Consider the following 20,208-nt stretch of genomic DNA (forward strand, 5'->3'; position numbering starts at 1 on the left):
AAATATTTGCAACCAGACAACATCTATTTTGGGGTTTATTAATAAACACCACCACCCACCGCTTTTAAAATAGATGTTGAGCATTCAGCATTTATGTTGAAAATCCATAAGAAGAAAAATTGTCCGTTACCCATTTTTTTCATCCTGAGACTTGAGAGGGCAAACAAACAATATTTTATTGAAGATGACTTTACATGTACATTTCTCCCTAACAATATACTCCTACAATTTTGCTTCTTAATTATTCCACAATACTCTTTTCTAGAAAATCACATGGGTTTTCTTCGGTGTTTCATGCAAAGACGCCGGTATTATACTAATATTTTAACTAGTCTTCTTGAGATATCAATGCCATTTTCGTTTTGTAAAATCATTCTCCATGCAATGCTCTATTCAATAAATCTGTATTTTAATATGGTCTATAAAAATACAAGAAAGGTAGATTTTCCAGAAAATCTGAGTGTAAACCGAAGTCAATGTACCCTCCATATCCGTATTTAAAAAAAACGTTTCTATGCTGTAATTTTTGTACACACACACAGAAACTAAAAACAAGTCAGGTACTTTAATAAAATCGTAGCATACAAGTAAACTTTTTAAAAGTAACGGTTTTTCATTAACTTGACCTTACTACAATGAACATTTTCTTAATCTATTTTGAATATTGCTATCCTGTTCGTATGAATTAATTCATAGAAATGTAATGGATTGAAATGAATACTTTTATATTTAATTAATAAATAGACGTTGACATTTAATCATGAATCACGCGAGTTTACAAATACAGCTGAAGCTGTAACACATATATTGGTCATATCATATCTTCAGACTTAAATACATAATTAAATATGGCTGCCAGGAAAAAATGCCCTAAGAAAGGTCTTGTCACGAGGAATACACCTGTGAATGTGAAAGCTATAGCCCCACTCACTCAAAAGTTATTGTCAAGGTTGAAATTTTTGCGGACAGACAAACAGATAAGCAGACAGTTGGACAAGACAAAATCTGTATACCCTTCAAAATTTCGATTACGGAGCATAGAAATATTACTTTTCCATGAACTATGATATTAAGAAATATATTGTTGTCTCATAAAGGGGTATTATCCGCGCCTTGCAATATGTCGGCTCAATTTAAGAATGGTAAAATTGTTTCTACTCGGCCATTTCAAATATACTTTATGATTTAAAAATCTGTGTTTCTCTTTCTTTATCAATCATAAATCGGTGAAAGTATGATAGAATTAACCATGTATATGGATCTTTGGTCTAAATCAGACAGGTGAATTTAAAATAGGTGAGCCATCCAGAATCCACTTCACTATCTTTTTATTCGATATTATGATAAGTGACAGTATACGGCTATTGAACTTCTCCTATACGTTATATTCAGCACGACAGTTCATATTAAACTAAGTCTTTGTCCTATCTTTTCGTGAAATTGCATAATTTTAAAAATTTCAAAGTCATACTTTTCTTAAAAAGGAAATGGAATAATTTACTATCTAGAGTGGAATTGATACACGGAAAAATCCTGGAGTGAAGTACACATGTAATAGATTCAGCAATGCACATCACTAAAAAAATCTACTACTTTTTATTTTGACGTACCTGTAAGCAGCCATTTATTCCGGTATAACATTTTTGTATGTGTTTCAGTAGATACATTGTAGATTAGAATAGAAAAGAAAATACATTGTAATACGAAATCAACACCATACCTGGTAAATTCAAAATTTATAACATGACATAGCAATTAATTTCACTGTAATTTAAATACATATTGGTCGCTTTTAGCATTTTTTATGACCCTATACAGATTAAAATAGACCAGTTCGACTAGTCTTTCCAAATATGAAAAATATATTTTATATGAACATGAATAGAACATTTACGTCAATAAATAATTACAGATTGTTCAAGATAATGAATTAGGTACTGACTAAATGATAATGAAACATACAGATAAGCTGTCAAAACAACTGGCTATATTTTTCTAAAACTTAAAACTACACTGTATATGCAGTTTTACTTCATATATTCAAAAGCCTGACATATTTTTTGTTATAAATTCGCACATGAAAACATAAAACATCAGAAGAGTAAATACCAGGCTTTGGGTAATGCTAATTGTAATGGAAATGTATTGTAATGCATTACATGAACTCAAAGTAATGCTAGTAATGTGTAATGCCCAAAAATTTGCATTACATGTAATGGTAATGTAATGCATTAGTTCATAAAATCCAGTGTAATGCTGGCATTACATAGCATTACAAAGCTTTATCTTGTATGTACCTATTTTAAGAAATTAAAATGGACATGGATGATGGAACTTATTGTTTAGGTTATTTTTTTATTTATTTTTTTTTATTTATTTACAAATAATAAAATTGAATAAAAAAATTAACATATTAAACAAAACTTCTGTATCTATTTATAAATACACTTTTTTTTCTGTTGAAAGCACACTTACCTTACATTTAAGTTTTCAAACTTAGTTAAAGTAAAAAATGATTCCAAAGAATTATAAGATATACTTTTAAAAGATCTTTTCTGAAAAAAAATCACATATGATATACACTAATTTATCTACACCTTAAACTGATAATTACCTCCCTTTGAATAGCTAGAATGTCATCAAAACACACTATCCTCCAATTAACATACAACCAATCAATCATAAATCGGTGAAAGAATGATACAATTCAACTTGGATATGGATCTTTGGTCTAAAACAGACATGCGAATTTAAAATTAGTATGCCATCAAGAACACGGTTTACTATTTTTTTCTTGTATTTTTTTTACTGTGATAAATAATTGTATAAGGTTAATGAACTTATAGAAAACTTTCAACACGACATTTCAGGTAAAAATTTACTCTTTGTCCTACATTGTCACGAAGTTGCATAATTTATATACATCATTTCCAACATTTCAAGGTAAGGAAATGGAATAATTTACAATGTAGATTGGAAAAAAATAAAAAGAAAGCCCTGGAGTAAAGTACGTATGGGACAGATTCAGCTATGTGCATTACTAAAAAACAGTCATATATTTAAACAATAAATTGCTTTCCTTGCTTGTTAGTAAGGTAGTTACTATCGCAGCTGTTGCAAAAAAGAAAAAAAAAACGCGCTTATTTTTTTTCTGGCAATGGTTGCGACGTTAAGGTCAAGATCTAGTAAATGAAAGGTGCGTACAGATTTATCAAACTTGAGAAATAAATTCTTTTATTGATGCTTTACAACTTTTGCTTGGTCAAATAAGGTGTTTCGGGGCATAATGTATAGGTAAACAAGATGAAAAACTGTATTTTTATACTGTAATTTTCAATGAAAAATTAAGAAAACAAGTCAGGAATATAGGAGTTTTTTTCGTATTCGGCGAAGGAAATGTATCCAGATTGCCTACAGTCTCTCAGAAAACGGTAATTAGTTTGTCCATAGCCTCTTCTTTAAATCAATATCAAATTTAATATAGGTATCCGGTTTACTTTTCATATGATTTCAAATTGAATGACATGAAAATACCCTATTTTCTACATAATTCTGCTATAGCCGTAAAGTACGGGAAAAAAAGTTGAAATTGATTATGACGTCATAATGGAGCTACCACCCAAAAAATTAGTCTCAAGTTATTTACTAGATCTTGACCTTAATTTCCATTCTAAAAAACAAAGAAAGACACTTTATTGTTTATATTTACATTTGTATGAAAAAAAAACATTCAAAGTAAAAAAAATATTATATTATAAACGTTTATGTCATTGTATGCATAACTGTTGGAACAGCCATTGTTCAAATAATCTTTGCATGTCGTTTATGGACTTATTAACGGCAATGGTCTTCAAAGGCAATAAAGCTAATAATATTCATTGTATGTAAATATTCCGGTATACATATTGTAGATGAAGAGTCTAGAAAGTAGAAATTAAGTTGTCCATTTGCAGTTACGCAGCATCGTTTTTGACAGTGGGGGTCCAGCCAGAGAATTTTTTTACTAACCTGAAAAAGTTGACCAGCCAAGAAAGGGATTATCGCCCTAGATCAAAAATTCTAGTTTGGAGGGGGTAGGGAAGAGGCCAACTTTTTTTAAAATAAAAACTTCTCTCAGTACCAAATTTTTTGCATACTATTCTACATTGTAGGTGTTCCCCACACCATCCCCTGCTGATACGTAACAGTTACTGCATTTGCATTTATCATACCGTGGAATCTGCTTAGTTGAGAATGTAGAGGATATTAATATTTTATCTGCATAAATGCTTATGAATCAAACAGATAAACTGTCAAAGCAAATGATTACATTTTTTTCTGAAGCCTTTAACTACAGTTTTACTTTACATTATGGATGAAAATCTGACATATTTTGTTATGAATTCGAACATGAAAACTGATTTAATACGGGTAGATATATATAGGGAGTATATACGGGTAGATATATATAGGGAGTATATACGGGTAGATATATATAGGGAGTATATACGGGTAGATATATATAGGGAGTATAGAGTATTTCTGTATATCACACTGTATATGTGATATACACATGTATATAATAATGTAGTTGTACACTAATTAATCTATACTGTAGGGGCGACGTAAAATGTTAATTCAAATGGGAATAATGAAATATAAACTGAAAACAATACTCCAACAACCCTCTATTCCACTCCACAATGAACTTGCCCAAGCCAACATTCACAGGAAACTATGATAATGATTCTTTTTTTAGAGAAGCCGTTTCAGGTCACCTATATAAAAGACTAGGATAATCAGAAAAAAAATTTGGGGTGGTGTAGTGGGAAAACATTCTAGATCGGTGAGTATCTAAATACACAAGTAACAAAAAACGATGATCAATTAACGTATTTCAATGACATATTTTTACTGGTAACTTGTTATAACATATGGGTTGGAACTACTTTTCACTTTAAAAAAATACTTTTTAAGGTTTCGTCCAAGGTCAACTTGTCCAAAAACTAGGTGAGGTATAAAATTGAATTTTTTACAGTTTATAAATATGTTGATTAACAGAAAGAAAGTATCACATGAAAACAAATATTTTTTGTTTTAAATTTTGAGAAAAAAAGGTGTCAAAAAATGTATGAATCGAAAAAAAAATGCACCTGCATGATTTTGTCCTTTTTGGTGAAACCAATCATTGCAGAAATAATGTATGTTTATCAATGAAGGGCAAGTTGGACGGGAATGGTCTCTGAGAAGCTCATATTGAAAGCATGACATGTCTAAAGACATGATCCCTATAATATTCGCCATTTGCATTGTACCTTCGGTTTCAAGTCTTAATATTTGGACAAAATAAACACAGAAAACAACTTACCAGAGGCTATCGAAGTCCAATTAAGATTGATGAACATCTATTTTTTCTGCAATGATTGTTTTCAGTAAAGTCAAGTCATTAATTAGGTGTATTTATTAAAGATATATGCATTTTTTATAAAGAATTTTTCTTACAAATTTTTTTTCTAAGCATTTGTTATCAAGTGATACTTTTCTATCTGTTAATCAATAATATATTTATAAACTGTTTTATATTTATGATTTAAACCACATACTTTTGGAGTTATATTGTAAAAATAAATTTTTGGACATGTTGACCTTTGACAAAACCTTAAGGACTTCGCCAGCTCAGGTAATGTACAGAATAACGGGAGTTGCGATCAAAGTACTATATACAGGGGCATTTTCGCCCCTTTCGTCCTATGAAATTTAGGCGAATTTAAAACGGGGCGAATTCAAAGAATACAATATAATTTCTTAAACAAAACGATGATATGGCGAATTTAAAAAGGGGCAAATTTGTTTGCAAATGTGAATGAACGAAAACAACATGAGGCGAAAATACCCTGTACAGATTTTTCTATTGGCATTTAGTACTAGTAAACTCTGATTTAAGTGGGTGTAATTTTCAATCTCTATTCTAAAATCTTTAAAAAACTTTATTCAAGGGATTTTATTTATATATGTTTGGGCATTTAGTTGCGGATTGATAAGCAATTGTACAGATTGCAGGAATAAATATTGGTGGTTTTTGAAGGAAACACTTCGCATTCTTTGATAATTTGATAATTATTCGTTACACAGCAATGAAAAGCATGCATAGACCGTTAGAAAAAGTCCAGTATCTATATCCTAAAAGCATCACAACTTCCTTCATTACAGATATACATGTATGCAGTCAGATTGGTTTAGGGACAGGCATGGAGAGTGGACTAAGTTACATTCGTTCAGATAAGGCCTCCACAGCACCTTACACAACAGTACCAAAACTCTTACAAAAATGGGCGTCTCTGAAACCAGACCAAGAAGCTTTCGTGTTCTACAACCAAGACCTAATACGGAGATCGATTACATATGACAGGCTTTATAAGGATTCTGTTAAACTGGCGAAAGGACTTGTACGTAAAGGCATTGGGAGCGAGGATATCGTGGGGGTCGGAGGAAACAATACTCCAGAATGGCTGGTGAGCACTTTTGCTGTACAACTAGCAGGTGCCCGTCCAATTCATTTCCCCTTCTTGGACAAGGCGGGAAAGGGAATTAAAGACTTGTTGAATAGTGTTGGAGGTTGTTCGATGTTGATTTTTGACCCAGGACATGAGGATAGCCACTGGAAAATAATCCAGAACCTTGCTACAGTTGATCCAGAAACAGGCTCTGTTAGAAAGTCTGATGTAGCCTCTCTTAAATGGGTAGTACTGGAAAGTCCCTTGGGTACGTCGGAAAAAGTTCTGACAATCTCTGATCTTTTTTGCGATGAGGAAATTAAACTACCTACAATAGATCCAGAAGACATTGGAGCTATTTTAACGACATCGGGTAGTACGGGGCGTCCAAAACCAGTGGAATATAGCCATTATTATATTATGCAAAATGGACAAAGAATGGCCAAAGGTGGGGATGTGGATTACTTACAAGAAAAAGGGAAACTGTTTCTATATTTTAACGACCGACCATTTTTTTGGGCCGGGGGATATCCATGGAGTGCAATCATATATGGAGGAACACGCATTACTCTTTCGACTACACTGGCATTTCCGTCAATTTTGGACATGATCAATTTTTCATCTAAGATCATAGAACGAGAAAAACCAAGCACTGGCTTATTTATAGTTCCTTTTCTGCTAGAAATCATTTCAAGGGAATCATTTCCGTGGAAATTCCATTCAGTCATTATCTCAGGCCAACTTGTTCCAGAAAAATGTTTAGATGGAATTGGAAAATTTTATTACGTCATTTGTAACCTTTATGGAACCACAGAGAACGGAACAATGGCAACAAAACTAAACCGTTCGTCGTCTTCTTCATTCGATATGATTCCGACTGAAGGATTTGAAATTAAAGTCGTAGGTACTGATAACAAGTTGCTACCCCTCGGAGAGAATGGCGAAATACTTGTCCGTTCTTGCCCTCCATTCAGGGGGTACTTAAAGAATGAAGAGCAAACCAAGAAAGTACTCACTCAGTCTGGATGGTATAAAACAGACGACTTTGGTCACATTACTAAAGACGGTCGATTGAAAATACTTGGAAGAGTGTCGGACATGATGTTGATTTCAGGATCTAATGTCTTACCATCTGCCATTGAATCTATCATAAGAAAACACCAAGGGGTACAGGATGTTGTCGTTTTCCCTATTAAAGATGTAAAGCATGCAGACGATATTCCTTGCGCTGCCATTGTAAGGAAGGATGGAATGAAGTTTAACGAAGAAAGCCTGCGTGAATTTGTCCTCAAAGACTTAAACATCGAAGACGAGGCTGTTTTTCTCGAAAATTTATTTGTTCCCAAATACATTGTTTTTCATAACACGGATCTGCCAAAAACGCCAAATGGAAAGACGGACAGAAAAAAAACTCGAGATTTGTCCATTCCTTTGATCAAAGAAATTTGAAAATCACTATATGATCACCAAAATCACAGCTTCGAATTCCCAAGGGTTTTTTTTTTGTAAGGGATGAGTACTTGTAGCTTTTTCTCCTGAACTACTGCCAATCTTGCTATTTGCAAAAAGCATGCAGGGCATAACAAGTTATAGATATACCGGTATGAGTACCTGACAAATGTCCCTGCCCAAGGACCTAAGTATGTCCCTGTTGTTCTTCTGATCAATTAGATGTTTATTACATACTAATTATTAGTTCCCCCGGCTTTATTGGGGTGGGCTAAAATTGCCTTTTAAAGAGAACACAATAAATGCAACACTATAATACCGTATGTGGATTCGAATTTGATCATATCAGTTTTAGCTCACCTGAGCCGAAGGCTCAAGTGAGCTTTTATGATCACATTCTGTCCATCCGTTCGTCTAGCTGTCCATCCGTCTGTAAACTTTCCACATTTTCGACTTCTTCTCAAGAACCATTGGGTCAATTTTAACCAAACTTGGTACAAAGCATCCTTGGGAAAAGGGGAGTTTAAATTGTTAAAATGAAGGTCCAAGTCCCATCATAGAGAGAAATAATTTTTTTTTAAAAAAAGACAAAATTAGAATGGGGTCTTCAAAAAATCTTCTTCTCATGAACTACTAAGCCAGAAAAGTTTAAACTTATGTTTAAAGAACAAGAAGGGCTGGGGGATATAGGTGATTGTTGTGGTCCACGGACCTTTTCTTGTATTATTTGTGCCCAATAAGCTATGTTCTTAAAGGTAGATTCAAAGAATATATATATTTTCTAGATACAGTAGCCTAGATTGTTTTTTTTTTAAATATTGTATCATACATATAGCTTATGTAGAAAATAACTACATGTAATAAGTTTGTAAAGATGACATTACAATTATTAAATTATTATTAAATAATGGCAACTATACATTGATATGGATTGATATACATAATTTATCTTTATTCTCCCATTTCATGATTGAATGTACATGTTCAATTTATGCCAAGGTAGGCTACAATGATTTGTAACGAATATTCATGTCAATGTTTGACGATATGCTCAGTATTTTTACTCAGAGGATTTTAAGTATTCATGTCTTTAAAAATCGTTCAAAGAAACAAGGAGCTTCAATAATTTTGTCTAAATTGTAAACATATCAGTTGTGATTTTGTGTGTTGAATAAATCCCTTACTCAAGATTCACTGTTACATATTTTTCTCAGCAGCAAAAGCTTTTTTATTCGCTTGAGCTGAAAGTCTAGGTGAGCTTTTTTGATTAATCTCATTCAAACTCTGTCTGTCTCTCTGTAAACGTTTTAAGAACACTTTTTAACATCTTTCTAGAACCGTTGGGCTAATTTCAAGCAAACAGCATCCTTGGGGGGAGGGAGTTGAAGTTGTTTTTATTGGTGGGCCATGCCCTCTTTCAATGATTTGTGAAAATAAATGGCATAATTTGAAAACTTTTCCAAGAATCACAACATAGTAAATATTAGGATACATCTCGTATACAGGTCTATATTCTAGTATAATTTTATTCTTACATAATCTTATACTTAATTCTTGTAACCCAGTGTTATCGGAGTCAACGCCGTGTGTAAACAAGAAATTTTAGACTTACTTAGGACAAATAATATGTACGTTTGATAGACTACAAAAATATTTAGTTCCATAAATTACAGTCAGAGTTCCACGTCCTCGGAATGTTTTTTTAACGAAAACAACACATTTTTTCCCATTCAGATATCCTGTCGTTGCGCTGGATTTGATCAGAAATGGACTCGCACCATGAATTCGTCGTTGTTTTACGCATTACCCGGTATACAGCTTTGGCCCTTTTTACAAAACATCTAACGACCAAGACCTTCTCCCCTCCGTATTTTTTTTTTTATTTAGTGGGGATATTTTAACTAAATATTTATTTACAATGTAATCATAATAATTATATAAATAATATAAATATAATGTACCAGAAAAATTAGAGATTTGCAGCTTACAGTACACTGTAGATAATTGTTGTAGCAGGGTGATTTTAGTCAGTCGTAAGATTTTTTTGTGAAAAGGGCTCCTAGTATATGTCATATTTTCTCACTGCAGTGTTTGTTTTGGTGATAAATCAAATGCGTACTGTTAATAAACAGAGGGGGTGGGGGTTGGATTCCCCCTGACTGAATTTGTATTTTTAATAGTTATTAAATGTATAGATGTATACTGAAGCAAATAACAAATGCCAATATGGATATAAAGATTTGATAGCTCATTCTCTTTATTATGTGTATAGAAGATTCTTTTTTGTACAGAATATTTATCACACTGCAGTGATGATTTTATGATTTTGTACAAGCCACATGTCATATCTTTTTCATTTCATATGGCATGAATGCTGAATACTATCACTTATTAAAAAAAAGGTATTTTTTTTAAAAAAAAAATGGATCGTCTGGGATTGGAACCCGGGACCTCTTGCATGTCAAGGGAGAGATCTTCTACAAGAAATTTTATGCAACCATAACGTCACTTACATGCATATGTGCACTTTCGATATTATCAAAATTTTACACAATGCATGTAGTATTGTGTGAAAGTGGGGGACAAAAAAAGAGAAGGATAGTAAGTGGGGAGAGAGAAAGGGGGACAGAGAGGGAGTGGGGTGAGAGGGTGGATGAGTGAGTGGGGAGAGAGTGGGTGTGTGTGTGGAGGGTGAGTGAGAGGAGAGTGTGAGTGGGGGAAGAGAGTGTGAGTGAGTGAGGTGAGAGAGAGAGAGATAGTGAGCAGGGAGAGAATGAGTGGGGCAGAGAGGGATAGTTTGAATGGGCAGAGAGAGTGATGGGAGAGGGTGAGTGACAGAGAGAGAAAGTGCGAGTGGGGGGAGAAGGAAGGAGAAAGAGGGAGGTTAAGAGAGAGTGAGCAATGGATATTAACCTCAAAGCATGTACATGTAGCTCAGTTGGTATAGCACTTGCATAGATATACAGGGGTACTGGTAAAAGGTTCAATACCTGGTCCATAATTTGAAACATCACACTTTCTTGCATCCTTTCTACTAATTTGCTTGAAAGGCATGAAATTCCTATTTTTATGAAAGGTTGAAATTAGAATTCTGCTAATGATTGATAAATAGGTGTATAAAAATATAGCAATTCTACATAATTATATACAATTGAGCTCAAGGCTGTATAAGTTTCTCCAACTTAATTATGGAAAAGGAAGCAAACTTTATATCAGTTGCATACTGAATAGAGTAATCAGATATTGAGTTACATGTATGTGTAATAATATCAGATGTCAAGAAATGTACCTTTGCTGTGAAATGAAATTATCTATTCATTTACAAATTGTTTTTGATTTAATATGATAAGTAGTCATTCCCAACTACTGTACACATCTAATGTGTTTTCGAACACATTTCAATGAGTCTTTTTAATGTCTTGTAAATTTTCCTTAGCAAATTATGGGACAATGTCCAATATAACAAATAACAGACACTATCTCTAAATAAACAAAAATTAAAACAATATTTATTGCACATACAGTCTTTATAAATTATTTTTTAAAAAGGAAAAATTTGAAATTGCTATTCCAACATGACTAGTTCAAAAAAATTAAATTTTAAATACAAAACATCTGTAAATAATGTCATAACTATTACAAAAAGTAATAAATCAGTTCCTTAAAAAAACATCCAAAAAACTTGATTCTCAATGAAAGTTCCACAGCACTCATCCATGAATTCAACAAAATGTTGCTACAACAGGAAGGTGGTCAGAGGCAGCTTCTTGTCTAAAATAAATAAAGAAAGAAATTTTGAACAATAAAATGTTTGCTTTGGTTAATGTTAATATGGGAATTAATGTTGCAGCTGTTGCAGAAAAAAAACATACACAGCGCATAAATCAAGTTATGTAATTTTTTCCCCGCAATAGCTGCACATTAATTCCCATATTACATATGATAGATATTTTAAAATTCATATTTATACCCGTATAAATAATCATATAAAGAAGTATTAAGTATCTTAAACATACTATATTATTTAAATGTCTATCACTGTGTGTTTAATTGATGGAACAGCCGCTGCTGAAGAAATATATACAGGTGGTTTGCATGGTGGTGTTTTCTGACTATTTAACAACCATGCTTTGTTTAAGAATTAAAGGAGATAATATTTGGTGGATGTAAACATATAACAATTAACAATTTCATAATGCAACATGACATATACATGTATAGTCAAACTATAGATATATGATTTCAATATTTTAATTATTTTTTTTTAATTGAGACATGCCCTTTTCCTGAGTGTTGACCAATCTCTATATCTCTGACTTGAAAATCACTATCAAGATTCCATCCAAAAATGTAATCAATCTACAATATAAAATATATACCCAGATATTTGTTGCCTATAAATAAATTCTTTCCTGTAAGATAGTGATTTGTTATCACAGCAATGTAAAAGGTCAGATTAGAGTTCATAAATTCTATAAGTTATATAAATGACATGCATACACAGTCATGTGAAGAGAATTTACTGTACGTGTACAAAAATTGGTGTATTCAAAATTTAGCGCATTCACTGGGTATGGAATTGTTAACATTGTGGCGGTCAGCCGGGTTCGATCGCTGGTGACCAGATAGCTCAGTTGGTAGAGCACCTGACCGGAGTTTCAGGGGGCCCGGGTTCGAATCCCGGTCTGGTCCGCTGCATTTTCTCCTCTCCCATTACATTTGGTGCCGTGCCATGCCCTGGAATTGACAGGTGAAAGACCTGCCAGGGATGAGCCTGGGTTGGGGTCTTTCGAGGGCCAAAGACCTTTAAGGAGGGAGGAATGTGGTGATCAGCTGGGTTCGATCGCCCGTGGCCGGATAGCTCAGTTGGTAGAGCACCTGAGGGGAGTTTCAGGGGGCCCGTGTTCGAATCCCGGTCTGGTCCGCTGCATTTTCTCCTCTCCCGTTACAACATAATCATGAATTAGCGCTACAGATGTCTGTGCCATGTATTGTATTTAGGAATGATTTCTTAGTGGTATTCATGATTTAGCACGTCATTGTCCGTGCCAAAGCCGCTAAAATATGAAGCCCGCATTTTTAAGTATACATACAGTAATGTTCAACATAAAGTTGAGTGTTGTACATAACAGCTTGGGAATTCCCAGGATATTCCGGTATTCCCTCCTCAACCCCCTGTTAAGGACCAGATCAGGCCCCCTGCAACATTTTTTATGCCCCCTAGCTGCTATATCAATTTAGGAAGAACCCTGATAAAGTACCAGATATATAGAAAACATCAAGAAATCACCATACAAAGTTCAATTAATACTGAGTGTGTATTTTAAAAAGTGGGCTTCATATTTAAGCCGCTTTGGTGCAGACAATGAGATTTTAATTCATGAATACTGCAAAGTTCTCAAATAAATACAATATACCTGGTACATACAGCATGGAAGTGTGTAGCGCCAATTCTTGAATATGCCAAACACTCTATACCCAATGATTGCGCTAAAAATGGAATACCGGCATACCAATTTATGTACACTATATTAAGATCTGGATAAACAATACAAACCCTTTTCTTCAGTTTTCCTTCAGCACTGTTAAAGGTGAAGCCGCGTGACCCAAGATAAACATAGGGCCAAACATCAACCATACAAGATATCTTCTCTCCTTTCAGTGACACTTCACCTTTTAGAAATCTTAAAGAAAGTGTAAAATATTTGTTTGATGTTTATTTGTGATAAAAAAAATTTCACAGCTTTCATTAAGGTACTTCAGAATCCTGCAAACAGATATCTTGAATACCATGGATATGTGAAAGTGTTCTGGAAGACCCAACTGCTCTTTCTTTAAGTATTTTTAAATACCCTGAATATCTCAAATCCTCTGATATCTTGAAGTATTTTCTCATTCCCACTGAGTTCAAGATAGTTCAAGATAGTAAGTTTTGGCTATATAAGACTTTCAGATCAAAATCAAGCTATCTTTATCTAATGTATGTACATGTATTTGATTCATTTTTCCCCTACTTATATTCACCTCATAGCCCTTTCCTGAGGTTCTGCATTGAAGTCCCCTGTAAGTACGATGGGGCCTCTGAGTCCCCTAATGTACCTCCAGATCTGAACTACTGACTCCTCCCTGGCCTCATGACTCAGTGATAAGTGTGTGGTCAGAAAGTGAATCTGAAAAGAAATATAGGTCAGAATCAAAGAAATGTAGGTCAAGATGACAAAAAGGACATTGTCTCAGAGAATTGTATAATTTGATAAAAAAAAACATTTTTATATTACCCTCTTTGACAAACATATAGTAAATGTACTATAAATTAATTATTCTTCGATAGGTGCATCTTTATAAGTGATTTTAATTTTAGAAAAAACAAAACAAAACAAAATGAAGAAAATTAAATTTTAAATAATTGTTTTGTTATTTTTATTCAAATGAAGTATAACTTTATGGAGACAAATATGCACATTTCCTCTGATCTTTTTAATGGTTAATTTGTGATATCTCCAATCAAATGATGCTAACAAATAAGCTTACCACACCATGATGAGGATGCTGTATGGTGACATGGAGACAGACTCTTTGGTGGAGATCAGCACTGTTACTACGATTTCTGAAAGGAGTGTTTAAATAAAAGAATATCTTTCTATCAGAAAAGATACACAATCCAGTACAGATAACTTTGAAAAATCAAGAAATGGTAGAAAACAATTTTTTGTCTCTTTGTTATTTTAAGGTTCTTGATACTCTGATAAGAGAGGTAACTCTTAATAGGACAAACGTATTATCTCTTTGTAAATATGTCAACAAAAAAGTCTTTTTTTTCTAATTTAGCCCAGCAATTTATGCTTTAATTGTTTGCATTTTACTTTCAAAATATGTCTCTTTTGAGAAGGTTATTAGCATTAAAGCAATATTTTATGTGAAAGAACAGAGAGAATATGAATATTTACATCAAAAATAGTTTACCTAAATAAAAGGAATGTATTTTGAGCAATGATTGGAAACCTGGAGAACACAGCCACACCCTCTTCTGTTTTTCCCTTATAAATGCTGTACCTGTCCAGTTGTGCAGGGGCATAAACAAACTGAAATTAATTTTTACTAAGTAAGTTTATTTTTACACAAAGATACACAATATCCTTTCTCTATAGTAATCTAAGAAGTTATTGGTAGAAGTCAAAGTAATCTTAAAAGTCTTGAATGTTATTTCAATAAAATTAAACATTTTAATTATGTCCCCAAAAATATTAGGATGCATAATGGCATTATTTTTGTTTAAATTAATACAAGTATATGATAAATATGATCATATACTGCTTTCAAATTGGTGTTAATCATTAAAATGGTATATTATTTAATTCAAATACCTGATAATCTTTCAGAATATCTGAGAGGTGTTTGATTTGATTTGGTCCCAAGTTACTTCCCTTGGAATGTTCATATCGTACCTCTTGGAATGTTATTACATCAGGATGTTGATCAACAAAAATCTGTACAATAAAAATAACAATAAAACATTGTAACGAAACATGGAGATAACAAAAAGTATTCAACCTCAAACCTCATTCGTCCATGGCCACTTAAAGGCTTTAAATCCGCAGTAGAGAATGGGGATAAATAATGCTACCTCAATTCAACCTCTAAAGTCCATTGAAAAGGCTACAAATTAGGGGCAGAGTAAACAAGGAGATCTAAAGCAAAAGAGTGGGATCAGGTGCCACTGAGGAGTGAGCATCCCCTGTCCACTGATCACTCTCTGTGTGCCTCCCATCATGATAGGGCAAGCTGAAAAATCTTCAGACAATTCAGTGTTATATGTAAATAATGCAATTAATATTTTTGATGCAAAATGCTTTTTTGACTGAAATACTTTGAAAACATTACCAAAATAATAGATCATTTCAGTGAATACGTTTTTAACAACTATACCTTGGCAAGACGTCTGAACCTTGCTGGATAGTCCTGGTCATTCTTTGTAAAGGTGTTCATGTTCCAGATATTGTAAGTCATGACACTGAGAGGTTCCATACACTTTAATTTACATGACCTCCTACAACTGTATGCCACAAAATCTGATGGAATCCATGTTTTTCTACAACATGGATCCACTATACTTCTCTGTTCTAATGTTTCAACCTTCGGTTTGGCTGTAGATGATCCAGAATTGGAAACTTTCATAAAGGTATGGGAATACACATGGTGTGTTTCTTTAGGGTAAGTGGCGATTGTAAAATTGTGGAGGGTAACATTTTCACCACAAGTCCACCACAGAGAGAAACTGCTGAGTGTTCCAAAGACTAAAGGTTGATAAGTGCCAGAAATATTGACTATGTATGGTGTCTCTTCATCATAGGTGTAAAACAAAGTCTACAAAGATAAAGAAAATCTGGTACATGTGTATTAAAATTATATGGATTTTTTTTTTCAATTTAATTTTATTTAAGTTTTGTGAATATGCTTTCTTGTTTTAAAACAGACATTCTTTTGCTTCTGCTTAGATCTAAACCCATGACTCTAACATGCTAGTCCACTGCTCTACCACTTAGACTAAATGATTTAAACACTTGCCCAAGATAGTAGCATGTATCTTGTACAATGTACTACCATATTTTCCCCCTCCACAAACATAGGTAATAAAAGATTACGAAGCTCACCTCGAAGAATGTTGTCAGTTTAAGTAATGCAAATCTCACATCATATTTTTTTTCTTTAATAACAGTTTGTATTTATTTTGACAACAATATTCAAACAAGTTCTGTTTAAACTGGTCTTAAGTTCTTTGGGGATTGACCTATTCCAAAAACTTTAACCTGGTCCCTTGTCTGGAAAATCAAGCATCCAAACCAAGTTTAGATTGTCCATCCTTAGATGCATCATCCATGCAAGTTTGGTCCACTTGGGGCTTATAGATACTTGGGAATAACCTGGTCACTAATCTGGTAAATGTAGGTCAGATCCAGCATCCGAAGCAAGTCTGGTAGTGTCCATCCGTAGATGCATTATCCATGCAATTTTGGTCCACGTAGGGCTTATATTTAATTGGGAATGAACCTGCTCCAAAAACTTTTTAAACTGGCCACTCATCTGGAAAATAAACATCAGATCCAGCATCCGAAGCAAATCTGGTAGTGTCCATCCCTAGATACATCATCCTAGCAAGTTTGTTCTGGCTAGGGCATATAGTTACTTGGGAATGGACTTAAACCTGGTCGCTCATCTGGAAAATGTAAGTCAGATCCAGCATCCAAAGCAAGTTTGGTAGTGTCCATCCATACATGCATCATCCATGCAAGTTTGGTCTGGGTAAGGCTTATAGTTACTTGGGAAAGGACCTGCTCCAAAAACTTTAACCTGAACACTCATCTGGAAAATGTAGGTCAGATCCTGCATCTGAAGCAAGTCTGGTAATGTCCATCCCTTGATGCATCATCCATAGAAGTTTAGTCCGGGTAGGGCCTATAGTTACTTGGGAATGGACTTGCTCCCAAAACTGCCCCATGGGGATCCGGGTTAGAATAGGTCCTCAGTACCCCCTTGCTTGTCGTAAAAGGCGACTAAATGGGGCGGTCCTTCCGATAAGACCATATAAACCGAGGCCCCGTGTCACAGCAGGTGTGGCACGAGAAAGATCCCTTCCTGCTCAAAGGCCGTAAGTGCCGAGCATAGGCCTAAATTTGCAGCCCTTCACCGACAATGGTGAGGTCTCCATATCAGTGAAATATTCTGGAGAGGGACGTTAAACAGTATACAATCAATCAATCATCTGGAAAATGTAGGTCAGATCCAGCATCCGAAGCAAGGCTAGTAGTGTCCATCCGTAGATGCATCATCCATGCAAGTTTGCTCTGTGTAGGGCATATAGTTACTTGGGAACGGACCTGCTCCTAAAACTTTAACCTGGTAACTTTTCTGTAAAATGTAGGTCAGATCCAGCATCCGAAGCAAGTCTGGTAGTGTCCATCCCTAAATGCATCATTCATGCAAGTTAAGTCTGGGTAGGGCCTATAGTTACTTGGGAATGGACTTGCTCCCAAAACTTTAACCTGGTCACTCATCTGGAAAATGTAGGTCAGATCCAGCATCCGAAGCAAGGCTAGTAGTGTCCATCCGTAGATGCATCATCCATGCAAGTTTGCTCTGTGTAGGGCATATAGTTACTTGGGAATGGACCTGCTCCTAAAACTTTAACCTGGTCACTCATCTGGAAAATGTAGGTCAGATCCAGCATCCGAAGCAAGTTTGGTAGTGTCCATCCCTAGATGCATCATCCATGCAAGTTTGGTCCAGGTAGGACTTATAGTTACATGGGAATGGACCTGCTCCTAAAACTTTAACCGGGACTAGGGGTGAAACGGTTCACCGCGGTATCGGTTTTCCTCGGTTCGATACACGGTACAAAATCTCTACTTTCGGTTCGGTTCGTTTTTCGGTCGGGATCGTCATTCAGTCGAGTTTAGCATAAGGTATAAACATGCTTCTCTGTGTAATTAGTTCAAAAACGTAAATTTTTGTGGACTTAAAGTTTGTAAAATGATTTTTAACAGTCAAATCAATTAAGGTGATTTATTCTATCCATTTTGCACATAAATTCTTTGACTAGATTAAATAAAAGGAAGGATAAAACAACAGTTGAATTTGTTTCCTTCTATCAAAATGTATCGTATCGAAAATAACCGAACCGAGACCAAATTTTTCGATACGTATCGAACCGTGAAGGAGGCGTATCGTTTCACCCCTAACCGGGACACCGACGCTAACGCCGACACCAACACCGGGTGTATAGCATAAGCTCGTCTCGACTTCGTCGAGGTCAGCTAAAAATGACACTGTTACAGAGTACGTGTATTATTTCTTGCATGTGTTTATCATATCTTACCAGTTTCTTGACAGATGAAACTTTTCTTGATTCTTTCCCTCGTGTTTCACTGATTGGGTATCTTATCTTCACAAAGGAGATTGCAAACTAAAATGATCCAAGTTTGAATTTAATATATATGCATCGAAATGTATCTTATACCCAGTAATTGTAAAGAAATCTAATTGTTTACATTTATTTAATCTTAGAGATTGGAATCTATGTTAATTTTCAAGAAAATGAAATTTTTTTTGGAATTTTAAAAATGGTGGTCTTTGTATAAATTTATAAAACACATGTATTCTGCATTCAATACGTGCATGAAATTCTCAACATCTAGAGACCCAAGTATTTCAGCACAGTTTTTTGTTAAAAAAAAAAAAAAAAAAAAATGCAGTTTTAGGCATTTTCTGTTTATAATGAAAGCAAGCGCAGCGAGTGTTGTGACAAAGCGAGCTCAAAAGACTAATGGGTAAGAACAGAGGAAGTTCGGATTGAAATCTGTACATATGTCAGGCAAATTTTTGTGTGAAACCTTAAGTCTCAGAATTCCTTTGCTACCCAAACCCTTTGAGAGAATAAATAAATAAATAATTACATAAGCATAGAAGGCTTTGATTTTGTAGAAATCTTTAAAAGAAAAAAAAAAAATAACTCTGCAATGTCTTTCTACAAAAATTGCTCTAGATCAATAGTTTCAACTAGATGCTCCGCTGTTTCAGTAAACCCTGACGAGCTCTTGTATGACGTCACAGTCTAGATGTCTCATGCGACTTGACGTTTGAAGTGGCGGAGCAACATTTCAGGTGTATTTTTGAAGGTACAACTGCGCTCACACCAATGGTCACACTGTAAAACATATTAATTCTCAATATATTTTACATATCATCACTACAAATCACCTGAATAACATCTTGGCTTTCTTTAATCGTGTCATCTTGTTCTTCTACTCGCAAAACACCACCATACAAAATGTTTGTGTAATCTACAATGTAAAAGAAAAAACAACTAATTTCTACAAAAATATGGCATTTTATCTACTTTTTTCCACGTGCCTCAATGAATTATGAATAAATTATGTATAGCTCCTCGGTGCAAAATTTACAGAGATGAGATCCGAGTGCGAAAATGATCATACAAGTGTACAATACTCAAGCAGGACATACCTGGCTCTCCATCAAGATCCTGAGTATACGTGATGTGCAATAGACCTACTAATGTTATTGTTACTGGCAGATAAACCTGTAACATGAAGCGAGATGTGTCGGGGAGAAAAAGTCAAAGTGAAAGTAGACCCCTTCAAACAACATTTATTTAATATCTTTGGAAATATTGGTAAAATCCATTAAACAACTGACCAGATATGAAATCTTAATGATTATTTTCATACTAAACGTAATTTTATCTCATGGAATTTCATACAGAGAGATTAAC

At 34.3% G+C, this 20,208-nt stretch overlaps 2 protein-coding genes across 2 annotated transcripts; one reads left to right on the forward strand and one right to left on the reverse strand.

The window, feature by feature from the left end:
* Nucleotides 1-4,739: 4,739 nt before the first annotated feature.
* Nucleotides 4,740-8,496, forward strand: LOC134274800 (putative acyl-CoA synthetase YngI). Its single transcript, XM_062757030.1, has 2 exons — nucleotides 4,740-4,825; nucleotides 6,190-8,496. The coding sequence occupies exon 2, from the start codon at nucleotides 6,228-6,230 to the stop codon at nucleotides 7,920-7,922; it is 1,695 nt and encodes a 564-aa protein (XP_062613014.1). The 5' UTR covers nucleotides 4,740-4,825; nucleotides 6,190-6,227; the 3' UTR covers nucleotides 7,923-8,496.
* Nucleotides 8,497-11,437: 2,941 nt separating this feature from the next.
* On the reverse strand, nucleotides 11,438-20,061 carry LOC134274806 (uncharacterized). Its single transcript, XM_062757042.1, has 11 exons — nucleotides 19,941-20,061; nucleotides 19,677-19,759; nucleotides 18,796-18,882; nucleotides 15,849-16,286; nucleotides 15,287-15,409; nucleotides 14,886-15,004; nucleotides 14,454-14,529; nucleotides 13,947-14,092; nucleotides 13,480-13,606; nucleotides 12,202-12,281; nucleotides 11,438-11,693 (listed from the first exon to the last, which is right to left on the reverse strand). The coding sequence occupies exons 1-11, from the start codon at nucleotides 20,023-20,025 to the stop codon at nucleotides 11,645-11,647; spliced, it is 1,413 nt and encodes a 470-aa protein (XP_062613026.1). The 5' UTR covers nucleotides 20,026-20,061; the 3' UTR covers nucleotides 11,438-11,644.
* Nucleotides 20,062-20,208: the final 147 nt, after the last annotated feature.

The sequence above is a fragment of the Saccostrea cucullata genome, unplaced genomic scaffold, assembly GCF_032062105.1.
Source record: "Saccostrea cucullata isolate Sc308-1 unplaced genomic scaffold, CSIRO_AGI_Scuc_v1 ctg413, whole genome shotgun sequence".
Classification (NCBI taxonomy): domain Eukaryota; kingdom Metazoa; phylum Mollusca; class Bivalvia; order Ostreida; family Ostreidae; genus Saccostrea; species Saccostrea cuccullata.